This window comes from Pongo abelii, chromosome X (assembly GCF_028885655.2).
Source record: "Pongo abelii isolate AG06213 chromosome X, NHGRI_mPonAbe1-v2.0_pri, whole genome shotgun sequence".
In the NCBI taxonomy this organism is placed as follows: Eukaryota; Metazoa; Chordata; class Mammalia; order Primates; family Hominidae; genus Pongo; species Pongo abelii.
The window spans coordinates 109,928,440-109,954,061 of record NC_072008.2 but is presented as its reverse complement, the minus strand read 5'-3'; the positions used below and the strand labels follow the sequence as shown (position 1 = coordinate 109,954,061).

General features: G+C 40.0%; 1 protein-coding gene across 2 annotated transcripts in view; it reads right to left on the bottom strand.

Annotated features, from left to right (window-relative positions):
• FAM199X (family with sequence similarity 199, X-linked) overlaps positions 1 to 14,667 on the bottom strand; it is a 29,461-nt gene extending 14,794 nt beyond the window's left edge. The window contains exons 1-2 of one of the 2 annotated variants that reach the window (XM_002831947.6): positions 14,112 to 14,667; positions 5,266 to 5,485 (exon numbers count right to left, since the gene is read on the bottom strand). In XM_002831947.6, the coding sequence (XP_002831993.1) occupies positions 5,266 to 5,485; positions 14,112 to 14,308 (417 nt within the window). In that variant the 5' untranslated portion in view covers positions 14,309 to 14,667. The remainder of the gene's footprint in view (positions 1 to 5,265; positions 5,486 to 14,111) is intronic. The other variant, XM_054544916.2, reaches the window with a different exon arrangement.
• Positions 14,668 to 25,622: the final 10,955 nt, after the last annotated feature.

Below are 25,622 nucleotides of genomic sequence, written 5' to 3'. Positions count from 1 at the left end.
TTTCTAAGCTTTCCTGCTCAACAATAGAAATAATTTCTCAGACTCCAAAACTAGTCAAACATATCCTCAATAACAAAACGACTGAAAGCAAAGAAAATTATCAGCAAAGCAAAATGCAAAGATGCTAATTCATTCTAAGGTTAAAATCTCATCTTATTAAGTAGTGAGCATTTTTCTTCCCAGAGAATCCATAAATCATTTATATTTACTTTAGTAGTAACTAAAGCATCTGTTAAGAAGAAAGATTTAAACAGACGTAGTTTTTAATCATAACAGAAGTAATACACATTTTTTAACTGTAGTAAATGATTTTTAATCCATATTAATCCTAACATATAATTTGTAATTATATTCTTGGATAATTTACTGCTCATGATTACAAAATCTCACAAATACAAGACAGCACTTTAAATCTTTCAGCATATTTAAATAGCAGATATCCATGGTAATAGAGTATCCATACACCAATTTCACAAGTGGGAAAACACATTACTAAGGCAGGTCTGATTTTTGTTCTGACATCATAGTCACTCATGTACATTAATGGTGAATGGCTGGGGATGGTTTTCCACTCTAACTACTCATAACATGAGTGAAGAAGCCAGCAATTAAAATTTAAAAATGCCTGCCACCTTGCAACATTATGGATGATAACTCTAAATAAATCACATAAAATAAGCAGAAGAAATATTTCTTAGAATTATCAGGACTCCCATCTGATTCATGCTTTACTAAGAATCCTTGTAGTCTGATTTTAAACACAAAGTCTGCACTGAGAAAAAAAAAAAAGAGAGAGACACTGGCTGAGCATAGTGGCTCATACCTGTATTCCCACCACTTTGGGAGGTCAAAGTGGAAGGATCGCTTGAGCCCAGGAATTCAAGACCTGCCTGGGCACCAAAGTGAGACCCCGTCTCTACAAAAAAATTAAAAAAAAAAAAAAATAGCTGGTTGTTGTGGTGCCCACCTGTGGTCCCAGCTACTAAGGAGGCTGAGGCAGGAGGACTGCTTGAACCCAGGAGGTCAATTCTGCAGTGACCCATTTTTGCATCACTGCACTCCAGCCTGGGTGACAGAGCCAGGCCTTGTCTCAAAAAAATAAAAAAGAAATATTCATTATGAATATCATGAAAAAGTTTATATCTTAAATGAGAAAATCTTATTAAAAAATTTTAACCAGAAGAGGAAACACTTCCTACTTCCTTATGAGAGGCCAGTATTACCTGGATACCAAAGCTAGACAAAGACACAACTGAGAAAGAAAACTGCAGACCAATATCCCTTATGAATATAGATGCAAAATTCCTTAACAAAATACTAACAAACCACATCGAGAAGCAGACTGAACCTCTCCCCTAGGATTAGGAAAAAGACAAGGATGCTCACTTTCACCACTTCTATTCACCGCTGTACAGGAGATATAGCTATGGGAATTAAGCAAGAATTAAAAGGCATCCAGATTAGGAAAAAAGAAGGAAAACTATCTCTAGTCACAGATGACATGATCTTAAATATAGAAAATGATAAATAATCCACACATGGGAAAAAATTATTAAATCTAACAGATGATTTCAGCAAAGTTGGCAGGATACAAAATCAATATACAAACACCAATTGTATTTCTATATATACACTAGCAATGAACAATCTGAAAATAAAATTAAGAAAACAATACCATTTATAACAGCATCAAAAAGAATACAATATTTAGGAATAAATTCAACCAAGAGAGTGTAAGACTTAGACATTGAAAACTACAAAACATCATTGAAATAAAGAAGCCCTAAATAAATAAGATATTCCATCTCATATTAATGAATTGGAATATTTAATATTGTTAAGATGGCAATACTCCCCAAAGTAATCTACAGATTCAATGTGATCTCTACCAAAATTCCAACTACCCTTCTTTGAAAAATGGGCAACCTGATTCTAAAATTCATATGGAATTGCAAGGACCCCAAATAGCTCTGTTGCCCAGACTAGGGTGCAATGCTCATTGCACCAGACTAGGGTGCAATGGCGCAATCTCAGCTCACTGTAACCTCCACCTTCAGGGTTCAAGCCATCTTCCAACCTCAGCCTCCTGAGTAGCTGAGACCACAGGTGCACACCACCACGCCTGGTAAATTTTTGCATTTTTTTAAAGACACGGGGTTTTGCCTTGTTGCCCAGGCTGGTTTCGAACTCCTGGGCTCAAGCTATCTACCCACTTCGGCTTATCAAAGTGCTGGGATTACAGATGTGAGCCTAAACAATCTCTATAATGAACAACAAAGTGGGAGAACTAACACATCTCAATTTCAAAACTTACTGAAAAGCTATAATAAATAAAACAGTGTGGTACTAGCGTAAGGACAGACACATACATCAATGGAATATAATTTAGAGTCTAAAAATAAACCCACACATCTATGATTAATTCATTTTCGAAAGGGTGCCAAGATGATTCAATGAGGAAAGAATAATATTTTCAACAAATGGTGCTGGGACAACTGGATACCTACATGCAAAATAATAAATTTGTGAGCCAGGTGCAGTGGTGCATGCCTGTAGTCCCAGATACTTAGGAGGATGAGGTGAGAGGATTGCTTGAGCCCAAAAATTCGAGACCAGCATGGACAGACAACATAGCGAGACTCCGTTCTTAAAAAAGGAAAGAATGCGCCTGTAATCCTAGCACTTTGGGAGGCCGAGGCAGGCGGATCACATGAGGTCAGGAGTTCAAGACCAGCCTGGCCAACATGGTGAAACCCCGTCTCTACTAACAATACAAAAATTAGCCGGGCTTGGTGGTGGGCGCCTGTAATCCCAGCTACTCAGGAGGCTGAGGAAGGAGAATGGCATGAGCCCAGGGGGCGGAGGGTGCAGTGAGCTGAGATTGCATCACTGCACTCCAGCCTGGGCAACTGAGCTGAGCGGGACTCTGTCTCAAAACAAACAAACAGAAAACAAAAAAAGAAAGAATGAATCTGGACTCCCATCTTACACATCATATACAAAAAGTAACTCAAAATGGTCAAAGACCTACATGTAAGAACGAAAACTCTAAAAGTCTGGGAAGGAAACAGGTGAAAATCTTCCTCATCTTGGATTACACAGTGGTTTTTAAAATATGACATCATAAGTACAGCAAAAAAAAAGATAAATTAGACTTCATCAAAATTAAAAACTTTGGTGTCAAAGGACACTATCAAGTGAACAAATACTAACAAGCAAAAAGACAACCTGCAGAATAAAAACATTTTTGCAAATCATATATCTGATAAGGGTCTAGTAGCCAGAATATAGAAAGAACTCTTACAACGCAACCATAAAAAGTAAAATAACACAATTTTAAAAGTGGCAAGGTATTTGAATAGATATTTCGCCAAAGAGGACACACAAATGGCCAATAAGCACATGAAAAGATGCTCAAAACCATAATGAAATACCAATTTATACCCAGTAGGATGGCTACAAACAAAAAGACAACGCCAAGTATGGACAAGGATGTGGTGAAATGGGAACTTTCATACGCTGCTGGTGGAAAAGTAAAATGGTGTAGTCACTCTGGAAAACATGTTGGCAGTTCCTCAAAAAGTTAAATATTGAGTGATCATATGATCCAGCAATTCCACTCTTTGGGTTATATCAAAGAGAATTAAAAATATAAATCCACATAGAAACTTGAACCTGAATGTTCACAGCAGTATTATTTATAACAGCCAAAAAGTAGAAACAACCCAAAAGTTCATCAGGTAATGAATGGATGAACAAAATGTGGTACTGTACATCTACACAATGGAATATTACCCATAGAAAGGAATGAAGTACTGTTACATGGTACAACATGGATGAACCTTGAAAACATTATTCCAAATGAAAGAAGCCAGACACAAAAGGCCACATATTCATCCATTTATACGAAATATCCACAAAAGCAAAACCATAGAGAAATTAGATTAGTAGCTGCCAGGTGATAAGGGGGAGGGGAGAATTGGAACTATGTGCTAATGGGTATAGGATTTCTTTTGGGGGTGGCAGAAATGCCCTGGAATTAGATAGCGGTGATGGCTGAACAACTGTGAGTATATTAATAACTACTGAATTATACATTTCAAAATGATGAAAATGGTGAATTTCATCTTAAATTTTTAAAAAGTTTAAAAATTGTTTAATCCAAATGATATGAAAAACAAAAATGGAAGGGTTGTGAATTACTTTTTTCTTAAAAAAATCTCATCTTTTCAGTGTAGCATCGTTTATAACAACGAAAAACTGAAACCAACCAAAATAGCCATAATTAGGAAATGGATTAAATAAATTATGATCCAGTTATGGAAAAGAATGAGATGTGTTAGCTGAAAAAAAGCATAGGGCCAAACAGTGGACGAAGTATAATCCCATGTGTTTTTAACAGTATGCAAACATACTTATATCTGCATAAGCTCCTAACAGTGGTAACCATAGTAGAGTGGGACTTGGAGACTTTTTTAAATTTGATGCCATTCTGTATTATTTGAAAGCTGTTTGAAATTATAATATTCAATCCCTCTTTTGGAATAAAACTTCAAGTATTCAGATGGCTTTCAAACGTAGCAGACATTCGAGTTTATCTAGCGAATAAAATCTTTGCTGTAGGCAGGGAAAACGTCTTTAAATGTTTTATTGTTTTTACAATCAGAATATGGATGTTGTAATAACACAATCTAAATTTTCTGACAAACTGCACTTATTATAAGGCAGGATTTTCAAACAATTTACCACAAAGCCATTTTACATGGTATATATGCCACAAGAAAAAAGTGTCAGGCAAAAAAACATGTCTACATACAAACAGAATACAAAATGAGAAATTATATATTTCTGATGACAGAACCAAAAAGCATGTATTTATGGTAATAACAGTTTATGATATTAGATACATAATGTGATTGATATTTGTCCTATAAGGACACAAAAGCTATTTATTATAGGGTGGGAAGCATAACTTTGCTTGGATTCATGCACAGAAAGGTACTGATAATATATAATAATGGTAATATTACGCAAGTATTAAATAACATAAAAATCTACAAAAGGATATCTATAGCATCAAAAAGGTACATTAGCAAAAATAAAGATATCCCATCCAATTCTTAACCTTAAAACATGTCAGAGAATCTCCAGGACTGGATAAACATTAGAGAAATTTACTTTGAATTAGAGATGAAAATATCAAAGGAAAAGTTTATACTTTTACTTCGGTAGTAATGATGTCAAGAAAAGGACAAAAAAACTTACCTGCCATTCAAACTCGCTATCTGACCAATCCCAGTAAGTGCTAATAGAAGAAGAGACATCACTGCAGACACTCCCCTCAGGAAATAAATCAAAAGAAGTGAAGTCCTGATCATCTAACAGGGAATAGCAATCATCTTGATCTCCAACAGACACAGATGAAAACAGCTCCTCACTGCCTTCTGAGCTGGCAACACTTGTTCCACAAGAAGTTAGGTTCCACCTTCAAAAACACAACACAAAAGAAATCAAGAGAACTACAGAATCCACACAATTTTAAGATATAATTAACAGGACATATTTATAACATTTATAAGGAATGTGAGGTTTTTTGTATTTTTAAAAGAGCCCTTACCTTTTAATGAAATATACTAAAATATTTATGAATGATACATGTCTAGGATTTGCCTCAAAATAAGGCAGGGGTTGGGGAGTGGATAGAGGTACAGATGAAGCATGATGCCATATACGAATAAATGTTGAAGCTGGGTGACAGGAACATGGGGTCCATCACACTTTTCTCTCTACTTTTGTAGCTGTCTGAAAATTTTTGTAGTACACTATTTTAAAAGAAAGTAGTGTTTAAATTAGGACTAAAGTAAAATCTTCATCCATAAACAAAGCATACAGCATAGTGGTTATGAGTAAGCTCTGGAATCAGACAGTTCAAATTCTTGCTCTGTCACTTCCTAGCTAATTGATTTTAAGCAAATAACACTCTCTCCAAGTCTGTGTCCCAATGGAGGTATTGTGATGATCACATGAGAATGCATACACAGCACTTGTAGCACACATTAAAAAGTGCCCAATATATGACAGCTATTATTATTGTTAAAGGAAGAGTGGGGCCATTGCAGGGCAGAGAAAAGCACTAACAAGCATCTACACAGGTAGATGTTCAAGAAGTATTTGTTATATTTAAGTAACTTTTTCATATTAATGCTGTACAGGCTCATTGCAAAGATGTTGGAAAGATGTTGGAATAAAATGATCAATAATTCCATTATCCAGCAATAACTAATCTATAATATTTTGGTAGTTTATTTTTATGTGCATACATATTTTTTACAGAATCAGCAACCATTCTGTGTACATATATTTTAGTATATTGCTTTTTTCACTTAACATTAATATGCTAAACATTTTCCTAAGTATATTACTTGAAAACATTTTAATGCCTATATAATATTCCATTGACTAAATGTGTAATTTATTTAACTTTATTCCCCCAATAATACACACGCTGTTTCTAATTTTTTAATATTAGAAATAATATTGAGATGAGCCTTGTTTATAATTATTTATCAAATATATTATCTCAGGATACAGTTGCTTGAAAGGTAAGTACTGAGTCAAAGAATATCAACATTTCTAATTTAGTCAACACCTTTCTGAAAGGCTGCATCGATTTATACTCCCCACGGCAGTATATAAAAGTGCTCATTTCATCACAATCTTAACAGCACTAAAATTGCTAAAAATTTTTTTTACCTATCTTATAGGACAGAAACTTCTTGTTTTTTTGAGACAGGGACTCACTTTCGTCATTGAGGCTGGAGTACAGCGGCACAAACACAGCTCACTGCAGCCTCAAACTCCCAGGCTCAAGCGATTCTCCCATGTCAGCCTCCCAAGTAGCTGGGACCACAGGTGCAACACGCCCACTTAATTTTTGTATTTTTTGTAGAGATGGGGTTTTGCCATGTTGCCCAGGCTCGTCTCAAACTCCTGAGCTCAAGCCATCCGTCCGCCCCAGGCTCCCAAAGCGCTGGAATTACAGGCGTGAGCCACTGCACCGGCACAGAAACATTTTTATATCAAGTTTTATTTATTTAATTACCAGCAAGATCAAATTTTTAAATATTTATTAGCTATTTCGCTATGGTGTTTTCCTATGTGTTAATATTTTCATTACTAATTTTGTAAGAGTTCTTTATGCATTAAGGATATTAACATTTTGTCTACAGTATTTATTGCAGGGTTTTTTGGTTGGATCTTTTTTTGGTCTTGAAATCTATCAATCTGTTTTCTTTTGTAAATTTCCACTAGTTTTATACTATTAATAAGATAATCTTCATTGCTTTGCCAGTAGCATAGATAATTAATCCTTAAGATAATCATTTAGTATTTCCAGCACTAACAAGCTCCTGAAGTAATGACTTCCTTATGAAAAGTCTGTTACTTATCTATTATTAGGTCGTGTCTCATCCTTCATTAAATCTACTGTTTCTTAAATTACACACTTCATTTTTTTTAACTTCCTCCATTTTGTATGGCTAATCTTTTAGAAGTTCTTGATTTACATACAAAATTTGGACAACCTGAAAAACTTTATGGTACCTTTTCTTTCGAAGGTAGACCATTTTAAAACACTGACACACACACACACAATTATAAGTCAGTAAATAGAAAGCAGATGTCAATAAATTTTTATATAGTAAAAAAAATAAAATTCATCTAAGAATCTTAGAATATCTTGTAATATTACTTTCATCACATGTTTGCTAGGTGAACAGTATCCTCATTTTAGAAAAATTTTTAATTAACCAAATTATCCCAGGTCTTGCAATAAAAGTTATGAAGAGGAATCATACCCTGGTTTCAGACCAGTCTGGGTAACAAAGCAAGGCACTATCTCTATAAAAAGTTAAAAAATGTGCTGAGCAAGGTGGTGCATGTCTGTATTCCCAGCTACTCTCGGGAGGCTGAAGCAGGAGGATCCCTGGAGCCCAGGAGTCCGTGGTTATAGCAAGCTGATCCTGCCACTGTACTCCAATCTGAGCGACACAGCGAGGCCTTATCTCAAAACAAAACAAAAATACATTCTGGACACAGTAAGCCCTATCTACATTATGTCCTGAGCAAACTATTTTTCTCTTGTGTCTTCAAATTACATGTGATTTTTTTCCCTTTATTCATTCACTCATTCAACAAACATTTAGTCAGTATCTTCTATGTATCAAGTACTATGTTCAGTGCTAGGAATAACTGTTAGATAATTGTTTTTAATTAGAATTTCTTTTTAGTTTGTAAAAATTCTGTAGAAATGTGTTTCTCTCCATGAGTAATAATGACATTCCTTAAAAAAAAAAAGATGCCATATTTAGTAATCTAACCATTAGATCACTGCCAAAGGAGTCAGGAATTTGCTTCATTTTGTGCTCTTACCTTTGGTCAAAGTCAGTGTGTTTCTCAGTTTTTCAGATTTGTAATCATCACAAGGTTCTGAATGTTCTTAGAAGTCTTTGTCTTTTGTTTTTAATTATCAGCAGCAAGTAAACTGGGCTCATAATTGAACAAATCATTCATAAAATAGAATAATAGTATTTTTTACTAGTAAAGATTGTAACATTTTTTATATCTTCATTTCTTTTTTTTTTTTTTTTTTGAGTCAGGGTCTCGCTCTGTCAACCAGGCTGGAGTGCAGTGGTGCAACCATGGCTCACTGCAGGCTTGACCTCCTGGGCTTGATTCATCCTCTCACCTCAGCCTTCCCAGCAGCTGGGACTACAGGCACATACCACCACGCCTGGCTAATTTTCGCTTTTTTTTTTTTTTTTTGGTAGAGAAAGGGTTTCATCCTGTTGTCCGGGCTGGTTTCAAATGCCTGGGCTCAAGCAATCCTCCCACCTTGGTCTTCCAAAGCGCTGGGATTACAGGTGTGAACCAATGCACCTGACAAAATTTTTATATCTTCTAATATGCGAATTTTTAAAATCATAATTTTAAGGCAATATAGATAAAAACAAAGTAGGAAGTACTTTCATCCATTGCTAGTGACAGTCTAAGTTGACATAATCTTTCTTAAAAGCAATTTGGCAGTCCTATGTACATCTAGACGTTTAAAAAGGTTCATTCATTTGGAATCAGAAATTCCCCTTCCAGGATTGTGTTCCCTTCCCCAAACAGAAATTTGGAAAAAAGATGTGTGTACAAATATGTCCAAACAATACTATTTGTAATAGTCCAAAAGGGAAAACAAATGCCCCTAAAATATGAGGATTAAATGATATATCTGAATAGTATTTTTATAATCACTAAAAATCATATTTTCAGATTATTCAAAAGGAAAACACCCAACAATATAGGAGCAAATATGCAGGTCACAAACTGATCCTGATGTTTAAAAATTATATATGTACATAGAAACATTAAAAGAAACATCAAAATGTTGATAGTTGTTACCTTTGGGGAAAAGGATCATGAGTGGTCTATAGTTTTTTATATGCCCTCAGTTTTCTATAATAAGTTTTTAAATAAAAATTTAAGTGTGATTCTTTCAGACTGTTCTGTCAGTTTCAAACTTGTAATGAATGTCCATTGTGTGCTCAGCACTAAACTATTCAAATTTACAAGCCCTTACATTTTATTCCACTAAGAGAAAGTTACCTAACACTTCGATTCTAGCTATAATCATAATATTACTCTCAAAGGAGACTTTCTCCAAAATCTTGAAAGATGTTGAAAAGAATTCCAGTGAAACACGGTGTTTAACTCAATAACTAGGCTTGCTGCCCAAATTTTAATTAAAAAAAAAAATAAAGCCAAGAACATTTCTCTGCAAGGTGTTTCAGCAAGAATATACAGACTAAGGACTTTCAATGGTATTTTCGTAAACAGCCATTTAAACGTTAAAATTAAGAAAAGCATGTGCATCATGTACACATTCCTCTGCACCCCCTTTTCTCTCAGGTGGACCTGACTGCCACTTCTGAAGATAAGAATCCAGCCAATGAGCACTGTTGAATAAAGTTCTGTCAAGTTGATGAAGGTCATTTGAAGTCTATGCTATATATTCATTCTTAGGGGACAGTGCCCCATCAGTACTTGTATTTACCATTGACTCTCCGCCAGAATCCCCATATAGCCAACCTGACTTCTGCTACTATTCTGGAGTCCAACAGGCCACCAAGGTTCCAAGTTAGAGAATATACAACCCCTTCTTCTACCCACTTAAGTTCCCTACTTTCCTCCTAGCTACCTCAATTGTGTTGGGTTCATTACCCATCTTTCCTGCCCTCTTCATTGCCTTGGAAGTAAAAAACACTCTATGTCATTTCTAAGGCTAATGATCCCATTTGGACTTCTGAGTTCATCATCTCTATCTCTCATCCCACCTTCTTTTATATTTTCAATTTCTCCCTTTCCTGTGGCCTGCTTCTAAGGAGCTAACATCTCTATTCTTGGAAAAGAAAAACTAAACGAAGTTAAAAAAAAAAAAAAAAAGAAAAGAAAAAAAGAAACCTTTACTTCCCTCTCAAATTCTCACATCTCCCCTTCTCCTTTCTTTCCCTGCTAAATTTACTGAAAAGCTTCCACTCTCTCAACCTTTGTAACCTGTAGTTCCTGTAGTCCCACTTCTATCACGTCACAGACTTCTACTGATTACTCCCAAATCTGTATTCCTAACTTGGATATTTCTCCAAATCCTAACCCCCCATTTTCAACTTGTCTCAGCAAGTCCCCAAACCAAATTCCTCTAACATGGTTCTCTCACCTGCAACCCACAGCTCTTCTGCACCTCTAATTCTGTATCTAGATAGGAAAACTATGGGTGTTACCAAAGGCACACAATAGTCTTTAGGTTTTTCTGGTTAATGGTGATTGAAAACGGAGCTCTAAAATCACATAACTGAGTAAAAGATTTATTTAGTTTGGAAGTGCTAAGAGAAAACCCCCATTTACATCAGAAAATCACTGCCCCCAAAACCAAAGAAAATGTCTTAAACACTACATATGTTCCACACTGACATTTCACATTTTTAAAAAATTCATTCACTTTTTTGGCTTATTGAAATTTATTCTATTTTCCTAAAATTCTAGATCAATCCATTTAGGTCTTAAGGTATGAATGCTTAGGAAACTGGCTGTGTCCATGTAATGTATTTTCTACTGAACCTAGACCAGTGACATACCAACCTACATCACAAATGACTTTAATTTGAATACTGGGCCGGGCGCGGTGGCTCACACCTGTAATCCCAGCACTTTGGGAGGCCAACGTGGGTGGACCACCTGAGGTCTGGAGTTCAAGATCAGCCTGGCCAACATGGTGAAACCCTGTCTCTACTGAAAATATAAAAATTAGCCAGGCATAGTGGTACACGCCTATAGTCCCAGCTACTCGGAAGGCTGAGGCAGGAGAATCGCTTGAATCCAGGAGGCGGAGGTTGCCCTAAGCCAAGATTGTGCAACTGCACTCTAGCCTGGGTGACAGAGCAGGAATCTGTCTTTAAAGAAAAAAAAAATCTGAATATTGCATCTATTCAACCTCAGGAACTGTTAGTGCTGTGACTGTCTTTGTTAATGAAAATTGCAAATATAGCCCAGAATCCAGTAAATGAGTAGGCACAAAATTGTCATAATCATAAGGTCCTTATCAAGTGCATTATTTTTAAAATCTCCACATTTTTTTTATCAGATACCAAGAAGGAAGCAAAATAAAGGTTAAGTGAAATATCTACCAATTAACAAGCTTCCTACTTCCAATGAAAATTTATTTTACAATGACTAAACCCAAGGCAGAATTTCAGCACTCAACTATTTGAAATCTGATTTTTGGGTTGTTGCCTGAATTGACAAATGATGTGATGTGAAGGAAAAAAGTGACACATACAACTCCAAAATAAAAGAACTCCCTAAACTTTGCCCGATATATGATTTAGCTGTGTGCTTCTCCCTGAAAAGAAATGGCTGGAAGCCTCTGGTCCTCTCAAGCACCATCTTGAGGAGGGGTAAGAAAGCAGAACATTCCAGAAGGATAATACATTTAAAAGGCAAGGTAGCCTAGGACAGAAACATCATGTGCTGTGAATATTGCTAATTTTGCTTCCCCTACTCTCTGCTGAAAAGGATACAGAGCATTAGAACCCCTGCCACCATGCCAAGCCTTATGAAAAGTAGGGTAGGAGAGGGAAGTTGAAAAAAAAAAAGCAAGCAGTAACTAGGAAAAATGCTTGACTTGGAAAAACTGGGGCTTGCAAAGAACCTCCTTCTCCCCTCCTCACTGCCCCACTGAAAAACAGTCCTGACCTCACCACAGTCTTTAAGGGAAAGAAAACACAGGGAAAAAACGGGGAAGGGGAGGAGGAGGAGGAGGAACAGAACAAGTTGTAAGAAACATATTATTCTCATAACTTCACTTCCCATCACCTCCACCCAGTTTTGGCAGTACTTACCCACAGCCTCTGCCCTCACTCCCTTGCCCTCATCATCACAGCAGGATCATTCTGAAATCATTTAACTTTCCTGGGTATGTGACTTGCTCCAAGGCTGCAAAACTTAAATGCCAAATATGTACAAAGGTATTCTTTTATATTATTTTTCAACATAAATAACCCTAAGCCCACTTGATTTCATGAATATGTTACATTCACACTACAGCGACATCAGGGGTTAAATAGGCTTCTGTGAGTTGGTCTAGGAAACCATAAGTTCTATTTGTAACACTGGATCAATTAGTTCTGTTCCAAGTTTAATCATTGGCTTCAAAGGAATAGTCTTGGATTTGCTTGACTAGGTTTTATGACCTTGAACTCAATCTTTTCTTTCTGGGCCTGTTTCTTCATTTTTTGCAATGACAATTTAGAGTAGTCATAACAAATTTACTGCCACTTCCTTTTGAGATGTGTTATACTGATATTTTGATTATTTAACTATAACACCTTGTTCCCATAGACTATAACTTTCATTTATGTAAGAAACATATTTTACACATTCCTTTTATCTGGTAGAAGCTCATTCAATCTACAGACTGATTTAAGGGAAGGGAGGGGAGAAATATGCTAAAGACATTAAAATATGGTAGAATTTGATCAAACTCACATCATAAACTTGGATCAGAAGTCAGAACTAGACTTCTTAATTTATCTCCAGTATTTTCCATAGCTGAACCCCTCTCCTAGAGCCTTATCTACACACCCCCCAGTCCTTTGTATACGTATTTCAAATATCCACCTATGTTAAAAGTTGAGGCTGTATCTAGAACGTCTTCAACCCTCCCCCCCACCAAGATTTGATCTAACACGTAAATGCTTGCATGAGAGAAGTCTCCAGAACACTACCTTCTACTGAAATCAGTTAGGAGGAGATACACCCTCTGAATAAATTTGTGTAAGTCAGTCCATCCTAAGCCTTACTCTGCCTCTTCAAAGGGGAATATGTCCCTCTTCCAAGGGATATGTCATATGAAGGAATCTTCCAGATTTAAGCTTACCAATTTTGGCAGAGCCTAAAGCGCTAAGGCAAACAGTTAATAAAGGAGGGGAAAAAAAAAGAGAGAATCGACTAGTTTCCTAGCGCTCAACTAAAAAAAAATGGGGTAGGGGTGGTGGCGGCGGGGGGAACAGGACTGTGAGACAGATTAAAAATAGGGAAAATGAAGCTTCTAGCTTTAAACGTGCCACCTTTCAACGCCACTTTTCAAAAGATCTACGTATTGATCTTGAGCCATCCAAATTCCTCTACAGCGTACCGGAAATGGAAGGGGTTAAACTTTTGCAGATGGATGCAAACAGGGGCGTATCTAAAAATCAAGGGTGGGGGTTTGGGATTCGTAGGGTACAGATGGGGGGAGGGAAGGGAAGCAAGGGAGGGAGAAGGTAAGGAAGGGAGGAGTCGCTATAGCCAGAATATGAATGAGGAAAAGAGAGTAAAACGCCGGTCGAAAGGAAAATCGGAGGGCAGGGGTGAAAATAGGGAGGGGGGGCAGGGAAGGAGGCCGGGAATGAGCGCTGGTCGAAAGCAGGTGGGGGAGGCGGCGACTGGAAGCGCAGCCCAGGACGAAGGATCAGGAGCGGGGGGCGACCAGAGGTGGAAAATCCACCCCTGCCCTCAGGGACAGTTCGTACCTGTTGGTGTGGAAGCGGTGGAGCGGGTCGGTGCGATGGCAGGAGGACAGCTGGCAGCCGAAGTCGCTGATGTCCAGGCAGCCCGGCTCCTCGCTCGGGCAGGTGCCCACCCCGCGAGGAGGTCCCAGGAGTGGGAAGGGCTCCTCGGGGGTTAGAAACTTCTCGTAAGAAGTGATGGCCGAGGCCTCGTCGGACATGGTTGGAGATGGCCTGGCTCGGGCTCTCTCTCTGGCCCTGGGCTGCTCCCGCGCCCGCCCCTGCCCCCACTCTAACCTGTCCGCAGTCGCCGACGCTCCGGGGTGTGCCCGCCGCAGCTCACTGGCAGGCTGGGCGTCGCGGCCCGCTGCTGCTTGCGGGGTGCGGGGCCGCGCGAAGAGGCTGCTCGAGGCCACAGCGGCCCACCGACCACCCAGTTAGCGCCTCGGTGGCCTCTGCAGCTGCCGCCGCCGCCAGACTCAGCCCGTCAGCGCAGCGCCGCCGCCCGGCCCGGCCAGGCCCGCCCCGCCCACTGCGCTCGCCGCTTGCGACTGCAGCAGTCTGCCCGGCGCCCGCCAGGAGGGGAAGGGCGGCGGGAAGCCACTCCCCGTGCCCCCTGCTGGACCGGAGGAGGAACTGAACCTCCGCCCGCCGCGGCCCCAAGCGGCCCGCCCCGCCCTCTACGCATCAAATCAGGGATTCAGGCCGCTAGAAAGGCTAGGCGCCTCTGGCCAACCTCCTCCTCCGCATTCTCACTCGTACTCGATTACTAAGCAGGAACCGCAGTCCCAGAAAAGGGACTTGGCCAAGGTCACACTGCGGGTGCGTGAGAAAGCATCCAGATGCCCTGGTTCCCAGAGCACTCGATCATTCTGTCCCAATTCAACAAGTATTTATTGAGCTCCTGCAATGTGTGCCCAGCACCGTGCGATGAGCTGTAGGAGAAATCGTCCTAGCAGGAAAAAATAGTCCCTTCCTCACCCTTGATCACCTAACTCCAAGAACCCTACGCTGCAGCCACCCGCCTACTCAGAGCTGCTGGACACGTCGTACTCTTTTGTGCTTTGCGCCTTTTGCTCGCAGGCACTCTGCTTGGAATGCCCTGCTATTTCTCCCCTGCTAATCCTTCAAACTCCAGCTCAAACGTTGTCTCCTCAGTGAAGCCTTCCCTGATTCCCAAAGGAGACAGGCACTCCTGCTAATTTGCCCCCTCCCTCCCGTAGAAAATATATTATGGAGCTTAACTTGGTCAACTTGAATCAACTTGTTAGGTGTTATATAGCGTACTTTGCTGTTTATCTCATCTCTTCTCTATATTCTGGGAAAGTGATTCCTGTTCTTGGATGCGTAAGATTAAAAAAAAATATTCAGAGGAAACCCCAAGATTACTAATTTCTTACTTTGCCCAAAGAAGACAATTTTTAAAACTACCTAATACTATTTTATAAAAGCACATTTTCAGATAAGAGCATAATTCTTCAATAAAAGCAAGTCTTTGCATTAACTATATTTATGAAGAAACTACATTGATCCTTCAGGAAAGCATAGAACTAAAATAGGCGGAAAGGAGGGGAAAGATGAAAGAAGGCAGGAGGAAGAAGAGAAAGAGGGCAGAAGTGGGGGGTTGTCACTAAAACAAGCCCCATTCAGTATTAAACTCTGTGCCTTGCCCTACCAATGCAACTTATAGTGAAAACAGCTCCTCCAACGTGCCTTTAAAATGTATACATTATCTTGCTTCACTTGCTTGGTTGTTTGACTGTTGAGCATGCCTGCTTTCTTTCATTGAGATTGCAAGAAGGTGTGTTGTATTGTGTATGTGGCTTTCAAAATGAATCATTCATTAATATCTAATGAGGCTGACCAATTTAAAACTTGTGGAAGTGAGGCTGATGATGGTTTGTTCTATGGTCCCTAATGCACCAATCTCCAGGGGTCTGAGGCCAGTGAGGCTGAATGGGCCATGGCTTAGTCCCCAAACACAAGAGACTTGATTATCCCAATGAAACAAGAGTCAAGTGCTGCATGATAATGTAGGCACTCAGGTAATAGCACCAGGAACTGTTAATAAGAAGCTAACAAAATAGTCTATTTTATTTTATATTTTTTTGAGACGGAGTCTTGCTCTGTCGCTGAGGCTGGAGTGCATTGGGGCAATCTTGGCTAACTGCAACCTCCACCTCCCGGGTTCAAGCTATTCTCCTGCCTCAGCCTCCTGAGTAGCTGGGATTACAGGCATGTGCCACGACACCTGGCTATTTTTTGTATTTTTAGTAGAGACGGGTTTTGCCATGTTTGCCAGGCTGGTCTCGAACTCCTGACCTCAAGTAATTGACCCGCCTCAGCCTCCTAAAGTGCTGGGATTACAGGTGGAGCCACTGTGCCTGGCGGTCTAATTTAAATATATATACCTTTTACACATACTATAAGAGGTGGGTGTTTTTTTAAACTGGAGTCTAATGATAAGAGTCCGTGAGGTTTCTACAAGTATGTGTTTTACTTTTGTGTTTAAGCATATTCTGAAGTATCTGTATAACCACATGATAACAAACTGCTGCCACATGATTAGGACATGTATTTGAGTTTATTTTCACAATGAATTAGCATAAGGTAATACTACTTTAATTGTCATGATCCTGTGAGAAGACAAATGAGGTGAACCTCATACTTGGCATCTTCCTATACAAATGAAGGGTTGCAGTAGTCTGAAGAGAATAAAGTGATGGGAAAGTGGAGTCAACCTCAAGACGTACTTACAAGCTGAAGGCCAAGAGCATATGCTTGCCAGTCAGTAGTATGTTCATGTTTCTAGGGCAGTTTTGTTTCATCATATATACCACATTACACTGACTTTGTAAAAAAGTTTGTGCACAATTTGTCAATTTGCTTTGGTGTTACATTTGTACAAGAGCTTTATGAACATGCAGAGTTTAATGTTTGTTTACATTTAAGAAATATTATAAAAAGAATTTACAGAAATGTTTGGGTGTGAATTTTTTTTTTTTTTTTTTTAAAAAGAGGTCCCAGGCCAGGCACGGTGGCTTATGCCTGTAATCCCAGCACTTTGGGAGGCCGAGGCAGGCAGATCACCTGAGGTCAGGAGTTCAAGACCAGCCTGGCCAATATGGTGTAACACCATCTCTACTAAAAATACAAAAATTAGCTGGGCGTGGTGGTGCCCGCCTGTAGTCCCAGCTACTTTGGAGGCTGAGACAGGAGAGTCACTTGAACCTGGCAGGTGGAGGTTGCAGTGAGTCTGGGCAACAGAGCAAGACTCCGTCTCAGGAAAAAAAAAAAAAAAAAAGAGGTCCCTCCATATATTTCTCAGTGAGAAGTACTGACATGGATATGGATAGCAGTACACAGAGTTGGTGCACTGTATGTATAATGTTTACTTAAATATATGGTAATAATGTATTAATACATCTTAACCAAGTTCTTAATCACTGGAGTTGATGACTGTTGGGCATCCTGCCTTCTTGTCTCACTTCGATTTGGTTTGTCCCTTGGGTGTACTTCACCTCAATGGATTTACCCAATTCATCTCTCCCTTCCATTCTCCAAGATCCTTCCTAATTTCTGTTACTCTGAAAATGTGGGTGGGTATAGTAGTTCCTTATTTTCTCTGAAGATCTGAGCCTGAGAGCAAACCCTGGGGTAATCTCCCTTGAAGTCTTCAGATGCATAATTTACCTACCAGAGAGCTGATGGCTGCAGGAGAGACTGAGTGGTATCAAGAATTGTCAACTAACTTTTATCATTTTGTTTACCATTGGACAGAAATATACTGGACTTGACCTAATAATTGGTGATCTAACCCTTATAATTTTTTCATGTGATTGATGAGCTCAAAGTGTGTGTGTGTGTGTGTGTGTGTGTGTGTGTATTTAGCTGAGTCAAATATCACCAACAAGACCTGCTGATAAAACAAAGCTTGAATTTCTTACGTATTTTGGCAAGGAAAACCTCAACTTCCACAAAGCTTTGGCAATGTTTCAGAGGGAAATGTCTGGGCAGAATTTATTAAGAATTGGAAGTTTGATTTAAGGTGGATATTTCAATGTGGGGTCTTGATTAAGACTGGGCAAGAATCATTTCACAACAATCCAGGATTGGTGAAAGCAGCAAGATGAGGATTTTGAGGTGAGGAATTCAGAGAATTGTAGGGTGCAAACTTGATGCTTTCCATCGAAGACGTGGTAGGTCTTTCAGGAAGTTCTGTGAAAGACGTAAGAATTAGATCCATTATTTTCGCATGTGGATGTCCAGACGTTCCTACATTACTTACTGAAAAGACTATCTTTCCTCCATTGTATTGCCCTTGCTCCTTTGTCAAAGATCAGTGGACATTTAAGGAAAGGATGAATTTGGCTTGGGAGAAAGAAGATTAGTGAGGTTTTTACAGTGAGTGACATTTGGCCTGGGCTTTTAGAAGAGTAGGCCAACAAAAGATGGACATTTTAGATGAAACATTGTAACGCTGAAATTATGGATCGTTTCTGTGGTGAAACTGGTGAATTTTGAAAGATAGACTTAGAAAACGTTTTTGATAATAAATGGTGTGATATCAATCATATACAATCATAGAAACCCTTGTGAACAAATGTGAACCTGAAAGAGCCAATCCTTCAAGATGAATCCGGAAATGCTAATGGCCTAAATTTAAAATAGAGAGCCAAACAGCCATTTGCTGACTAGAGGTCATACACCCACTCTGAGTTCCCAAAAAAACTCCACCTTTTTAACTTTGGGACTTTTAGAACTCAGCTGTATCAACCAATCAGAGCTCAGCCACATCAACCAATTGGGGCTCAGCTGCTTCCACCAATCAGAACTAAGTAAGTTTGTATCCTTCATTTGCATAAATGGATGTGATTGGGAACCTGGGTGTGGACTTTTGCAATGAAACCTAAACCCTCTTTTGTTGTCTGGAACACACCTTCATTTTAAACCTGTTCGCAAACTGTTCAGTGGAATAAAGTCTCTTTCCTCCAAATTCCTTTTCAGAGAACTTTTGTTCACACCCTTAAGGGTTGATGGCAAAAAAAATTTTGAGAAATACCAACCAAGGGGACGATTATAACATTTTTATATTTGTCCTCGTATAATTTTCTACTTCTTCTTTTTTTTTTTGACAGAGTCACGCTCTGTTGCCCAGGCTGGAGTACAGTGGCACTATCTTGGCTCACTGCAACCTCCACCTCCCAGGTTCAAGCGATTCTCCTGCCTCAGCCTCCTGAGTAGCTGGGATTACAGGCGTGCCCCACCACGCCCGGCTAATTTTTGTATTTTTAGTAGAAATGAGGTATCACCATGTTGATCAGGCTGGTCTCAAACTCCTAACCTCGTGATCCGCCCGCCTCAGCCTCCCAAATTGTACAGGGGTGAGCCACCGCACCCAGACTCTTTCTTCTTCTTTTTAAAAAGAACATAAGATATATTGTTCCCCTGTAAAATTCTATCCAGTCTAATGTTTAAGTACTTTAAAAATTTTAATGAATGGGGTAATTCACCGTTCTTCAATTGCTCTTACCAAACTTTTGTTTAACCATTGTTACAGAAAAGTTAGGAAAGTCATATCTCCTCTTTGATGTATATGTGTGTTAAGCAAGTAGCTATGATATTCTTTCCTATGCTTTAATGAAAATCTTGTACACAACTAAAATACTCCATGGGACTTACAAATATTGTAATTTATTTGACTAATGTAGAAAGGGCTTTTCAGAAACAACCAACATTTCTCAGATCAGTATGAATTTTTGGTTTAATGATATTTTCTTAAGAAAATGTTTGTTTTAGTTACCAAAAGTAACCACTTAAAAGGCCCTCCATAATCTGATTTTTTTGGAGAGGAAGATGATCATATATTTTGCTAAACAGCAAAAAAGGAATTAAAATAAATTATGATATATAATACACGTAAATAAAAATAATAAAAGGAACCAATTACAAGAGGTCATAGCAAAAGGAATGTATTAAAATATATTCAGAAATAGGTAATCCTGAAGAAAATTATTATCTTGGTTCTTTTATTGTAGCTAGAGGAATGGATTTAGTCAAGTGAGATTAGAATCAGTGACTATACATTATTTACTATGTAAATAATAGGATATATATTTTGGAGGAGATGCTAGATGTTTTGAAATTTTCATCCTTGCAAATATATATTTCAACAATCTGGTCATTTTCAACCTGAACATTTTTTTCAATCTGAACATTACTCTTAACTAGTACTTGTACACTTTTACAATATTATGATTGAAGTTTGTAAAGATGATCTAATATGTCTTCTGAATCATAGTTATTAAATTAGGATATGTTTTTATTATTTGCAAGCTGGTAATCCAGTCTGTTGTTTCTCTTTCTTTTAACACTTCTAGACTAATCGGAGCATCCTTATCAGGTATCTAACCTTGGGATCATTCTTTGATCATCTTTGATAACACAGAGTTTACACTCAACAGACATATAGCAACCAACAGCTGATAAATTTAAGATTCATGCTATTATAGCAGTGTCTATCACAAAATAATTGTGACTTAACTAAAATTTTAACAAATGCCACATAACTCTTTTTAATAAAAACATAATTTTTCCACAGTGAAGCACAAACAAATATATCTTCATTTCTAATTTGATAGAATGTAGTCTGCTGGTGTCACCAAGACGGTAGATTTCAGGAATAGGCCAGATCTCATTTTAATCTGAGTTAGGACAGATGTTCAAGTTTGACTTGAGAGGTCTTATCCAGTTACATCTTAACTCACTCCTGACTTCCCCAGAGATGGGTATGATGGCTCTGCCTACAACAGAGGGCCTACAGAGGGACTTCTTTACACGATCCTCTGACAAACATGAGCTGAGCATGATGACTATTAGGGTTCCCTAGAAGCAGAGCCTAAGGTGGGGCATGATTCTTGGGCCACTGATTTAGAGCGAGTGCTCTCAGCAGCAGCGGAGTGAGAGAAGCAGGATACGGCTGGAGGAAAAAACCTAAGCTCGCTGGAAACAAGCTCTAGCCTAATCCCAGGAGGAGATCTGGAGTAGGATTTACACCACAGAATTGGTCAACCTTGAGGCAAGGTACCCTTGTACTCTCATCATCAGTTAGTCATTGCTTTTGGCTGCAGGGGTTGGGGGTATTAAACAGCAATCTCCCAGGCAATGAACCTCTTCTGCAGAGTGCAATTCTGCAGAGAAGGAAGCAGCTGTATTTATCAGCTAATACCCACAGCAGCTGGGGGATGGATCTGTCTGCCTTGTAAAGGGGGCCTGAACTGGTCACCAGCTGTGTAAAACACTATGGTACAGAAACACTGTCATATATATGTTAGTACCCCAGAACAGCTCTGAAGAAACAAATAACTGAAACATACTGAAGAAAGCACTGCAGAACCTGAACACTTAAATTATGTACGTAGAACATTGCTTCTAAAAATATGCTATGAGTACAACTAAGGATGCTAGGAACACATCTCCCTTTCTAACATTGGGTTTACGAACATCCTCTCCCCTCAACTACCCAGTTTGCTTAGCAGTAGCAGCTGGTGGTGAATTCTGCCATTAGGGCAAGATGCCCAGCAAGGAAAGAACTGGGTTGGTTAGGAGAATTTAAGGCAGATGAAATCTCTGGAATGGGGATATGGTGTGTAGGGTGAAAGGAGCTAAAAGGGAAAGGTTTCTTTGTGTATGAGACCCACTCACCAATCTCCACCATTTGTTTATTTCTACTGGCCCTAGAGACACTCTTGTCGGCTCGTCTTTCCTCTGCCAACACTTTTGCTTTGCATCAGGATTTTTCTCTTTGCTCGCCTATGAAACTCGACTTCTCACAGCTCTACCCCTTACACTGACATTTTCTAATAGTTTGACAGCTAGAAATAATGGAGAAAATTAAGTAAAAAGTCTTTCCGTGCTACCTCTGTTATTTTTGTTTTTAAATTTGGCCAAGCCCAGACATGTGTGCTATCGTTGGGTGTTGGGGGAAAAAATAAAAGACAAGATGATTTGTCTGCAATTCAAACCCAAGAGGGTTTCCTAGGTGTGGAGTAATGGGTTCTGAAATACCAAATGAGAAAGGAGGTCAGGGAGCTACAAAAGAGGTACAGAGGTAGGGACAAGGCAGTGCTTCATTTACCTTCAGCAAACCTGGGGATTTACCTTCTCCTTCAGTCCCTTCACCATCACCAATCCTTCCCCTGAAAAAACCATTGTGGACTGCCTGATAAGTTGCGAAGTGAGAATGGGTGGGTGTGGAGCAAGAATAACAACATCCTGGGTACCGTACATTCTGAAGGAACAGAGGGAATTCCTGTTTTGTTTTAACCTGGGACAGAGGGGATTGCCTTGTTCTCTCCAGGCTGAGGCAGTAATTCCTGACTCTAGGGACTGCTGATATGGAAATTACTACTACCACTCTGGGTGGAGTCAGATGAGTATATTAAAGAGTCTCGTTGTACTGTCCTAAAATAAGCAAGATCTTTGCTAATATCCAAGCTTTACAGAACGGTGGGACGAGGTGAAGGCCCTGTACCTTTATCCCCAGTGGTCTTCAGTACTATAGGCAGTAATGGGGCCTGTGTGGCACAGTGGAGGGCAATGAGTGAGCTGGTTATGCCAATTCCTACTATAGTCACCTCCTTGGCTGCCAGCTTTCAAGGGAGAGATCTTTGCCTTACTGGGTTCTGCCCTTCTGCTTCTGAAGAGAACCTAGTCTCTCTGTATGGGCATTGAGGCAACAACTCTTGGGGTGGGGAGTTCGGGGAGAGAGAGCACTTGAAAAGAATTTATGGTGGCCTTTTTCTCAGTGATATTTGAGAGATACCAGGATACATCTGAATGTATCTGAGTTTAAGTCTTGGCTCTATTCGTTATTAGCTCTGTGACCGTGGGCAAGTTATTGATTTATATGCAATCTGACTAATCTGAGTTTTCTTAGCTGCTTTAAGCAGACAAAGAGGACAGGAAAGGGTAATACACTTAAGAACCAGCAAAGGGCTATTGTGAGGATGAAGCAATAACAACAAAATGGGTTTAAAGCACTTATCTTAGTGCGTGGTCCATAGAACTGCAAACGTTGGATTTTGCTTATTTTAGGACACTACAAAGAGACCCTTTAATATACTCTTCTGACTCCAGCCAGAGTGGTAGTAATTTCCATATCAGCAGTCCCTAGAATCAGGTATTACTGCCTCAGCCTGGAGAGAACAGGGCAATCCCCACTATCCCCGGTGAAATGATTATTATCATTTATTATTTATTAGTCAGAGGTCTTAGGTGAGATCAAATTCAATCATTATAATTTATATTTCAATATACTGCTTAACTTCATGATAGGTAATGTTCTAGGTGTTCCTCACATGTGAAATTTTAATATTTTTACTGCAACTCTGGAGGTAAGTACTATTATTATACCCATTCTACAGATGAGAAAGCCAAGGAATAGCGTGCTTCAATCACTTGCCCAAGATGCCATGTTTAGATAGTGGTACAGTGGGGATTCGAACGCGGGAGCTCAGGTTTCAAAGTCTGTGCTCTTTACATATGCAGCTAAAGAGTCAGACAAGAACCAAAAGGAGATGGAGAATGGAGGGTAGAAAGGGCACAGGTTCAAGGTGAAAGGTCAGAAACTGCAAATTCGGAGTTTGGGTTGGTCTAGCAGCTTAAAGGCGTCATCATGAACTGTTCACCTAAGTAAGTTAAGCTCCTGTTTGAGAATGATTGATAAGCTTGCAAGCCAACTTACAAACAAACTGGGGAAATGTTCCAATAGATGACTAAGTCTTTTAGGTCTTTTTACCTGTGTTTTTCGTTCTCTTTACCAGAGTGGCCGCCCGGCTCTCCCAAACAGACCGGCCAACGGACGTAGTCGCGAAAAAGCTAATGTCCAGGCGGGGGCGGGGGAGGCGGAAATGGAGAGAGCGGAAGCAAAGAGGATTGTGGGAGCTCCGTTGTGCGTCGCTTAAGTGAGGGCGGCGGATGGGCGAAGGTCCGGTGACTGCGACTGCCGCTGCTCTCCGAGGCCACAGGAAAGGGGCCGTCGGTCGCCGCCATGACAGCGAGCGAGGCGGAGGTTTGTAGCACTTCTTGTGGGCTGAGGGCGTAGACACATCCTGCTTCCAGCCGAGCAGGCAAACGGGAACGGAAGTGATAGGGGATCAGAAGTTGCGAGGGGATGAGTAGTAGGGGGAACTGACAAGCGGACGGACCCGGCGGCGAGAATTGATTGCGTAGCTGTAGGATTAGGGGGCGTGTCAACTGTGTGGTGTGTGTTGACACTGAGATGTGTGAATCTTCTAATTATTTTTAGCTGGGGACAGGCGGGGTCTATGGGGGAGGGGGCGGACGGATGAATGGAGGATAAAATCAGGGCGAAAACGTGTTGTCTGCTGGGCACCAGTACATCTGAGTCACATCTCAGCAGGATGATTTTATTGGAAAGACCTGGGTCCCTGGTTTCAGATTCTGCTATTGATGCGTTGATTGATTTCCCTTACCAAAATACCAGGTACCTGCTCTGTGCTGCGTACTGCACTAGAGGCTCCGGATGAGGAAATGAATTAGGCTTTTTCCTCGACATTTACAGCCTGCCGGTTGCTATCTGCATTTGGAGACAGGCTATTACAATACAAGGAGACAGAGATAGATCCTGTGTTATGAAAACCTATTGGGTGCCACCGAACTCATCTGGGAGTTGAGATCTGGGACGGCTCTTTGATGCGGTGATTTAACATATATTTTGAAGACAAAATAAGCAGGACAAAAACGAAGTGCAATTTTCCGCCAGGCACCTTCCCTCCCTGTTGAGGTGAACTGGAGAACTGAGTAGCATTTAAGGCCCAAAACTAGTTTATTTCTTTTTCTTTTTTTCTTTTTTTTTTTTTTTTTTTGATAAGGCGTCTCTCTACTTCTGTCGCCCAGGTTGGAATGCAGTGGCGTGATCTCGGCTCACTGCAACCTCTGCCTGCCGGGTTCAAGTGATTCTCCTGCCTCAGCCTCCCGGGTTGCTGGGATTAGAGGCACCCGCCACCACTCCCGGCTAATTTTTATATTTTTAGTAGAGACGGGGTTTTACCGTGTTGGCCAGGTTGGCCTCAAACTCCTGACCTCAAGTGATGCGCCTGTCCCGGCCTCCCAAAGTGCTGGTATTACAAGCATGAGCCACCGCGCCCGATCCCCACAACTAGTTTATTTCTGGTAAGAGCATTTGCCTATCACAATGGGACTTCCAGGCCCCTCTGGAAGAATCAGTCTTACGTGAGTGCAAAGCCTGCAAGCTCTGGGTAGGACTACAATGGAGGTGCTAGTTATTTGGTTTTCCAGCAAACTCGGTTCACAGCAGGGAATTGTGTACCCACCAGAAATCCTAAGCAATATTTTAAAGCTTCTGAACAAGAAAAGAAGCCTCTTTGTTTACCAGAGAAACAACAGTATAGCAGTCTAAGTCAGTGGCTCTCAAACTTTCCTGTGAATCAGAATCAGATGGAGCGTTTCTTAAAACAAAGAGTGCTAGGTCCCATCCACAGAGTTGCCCCT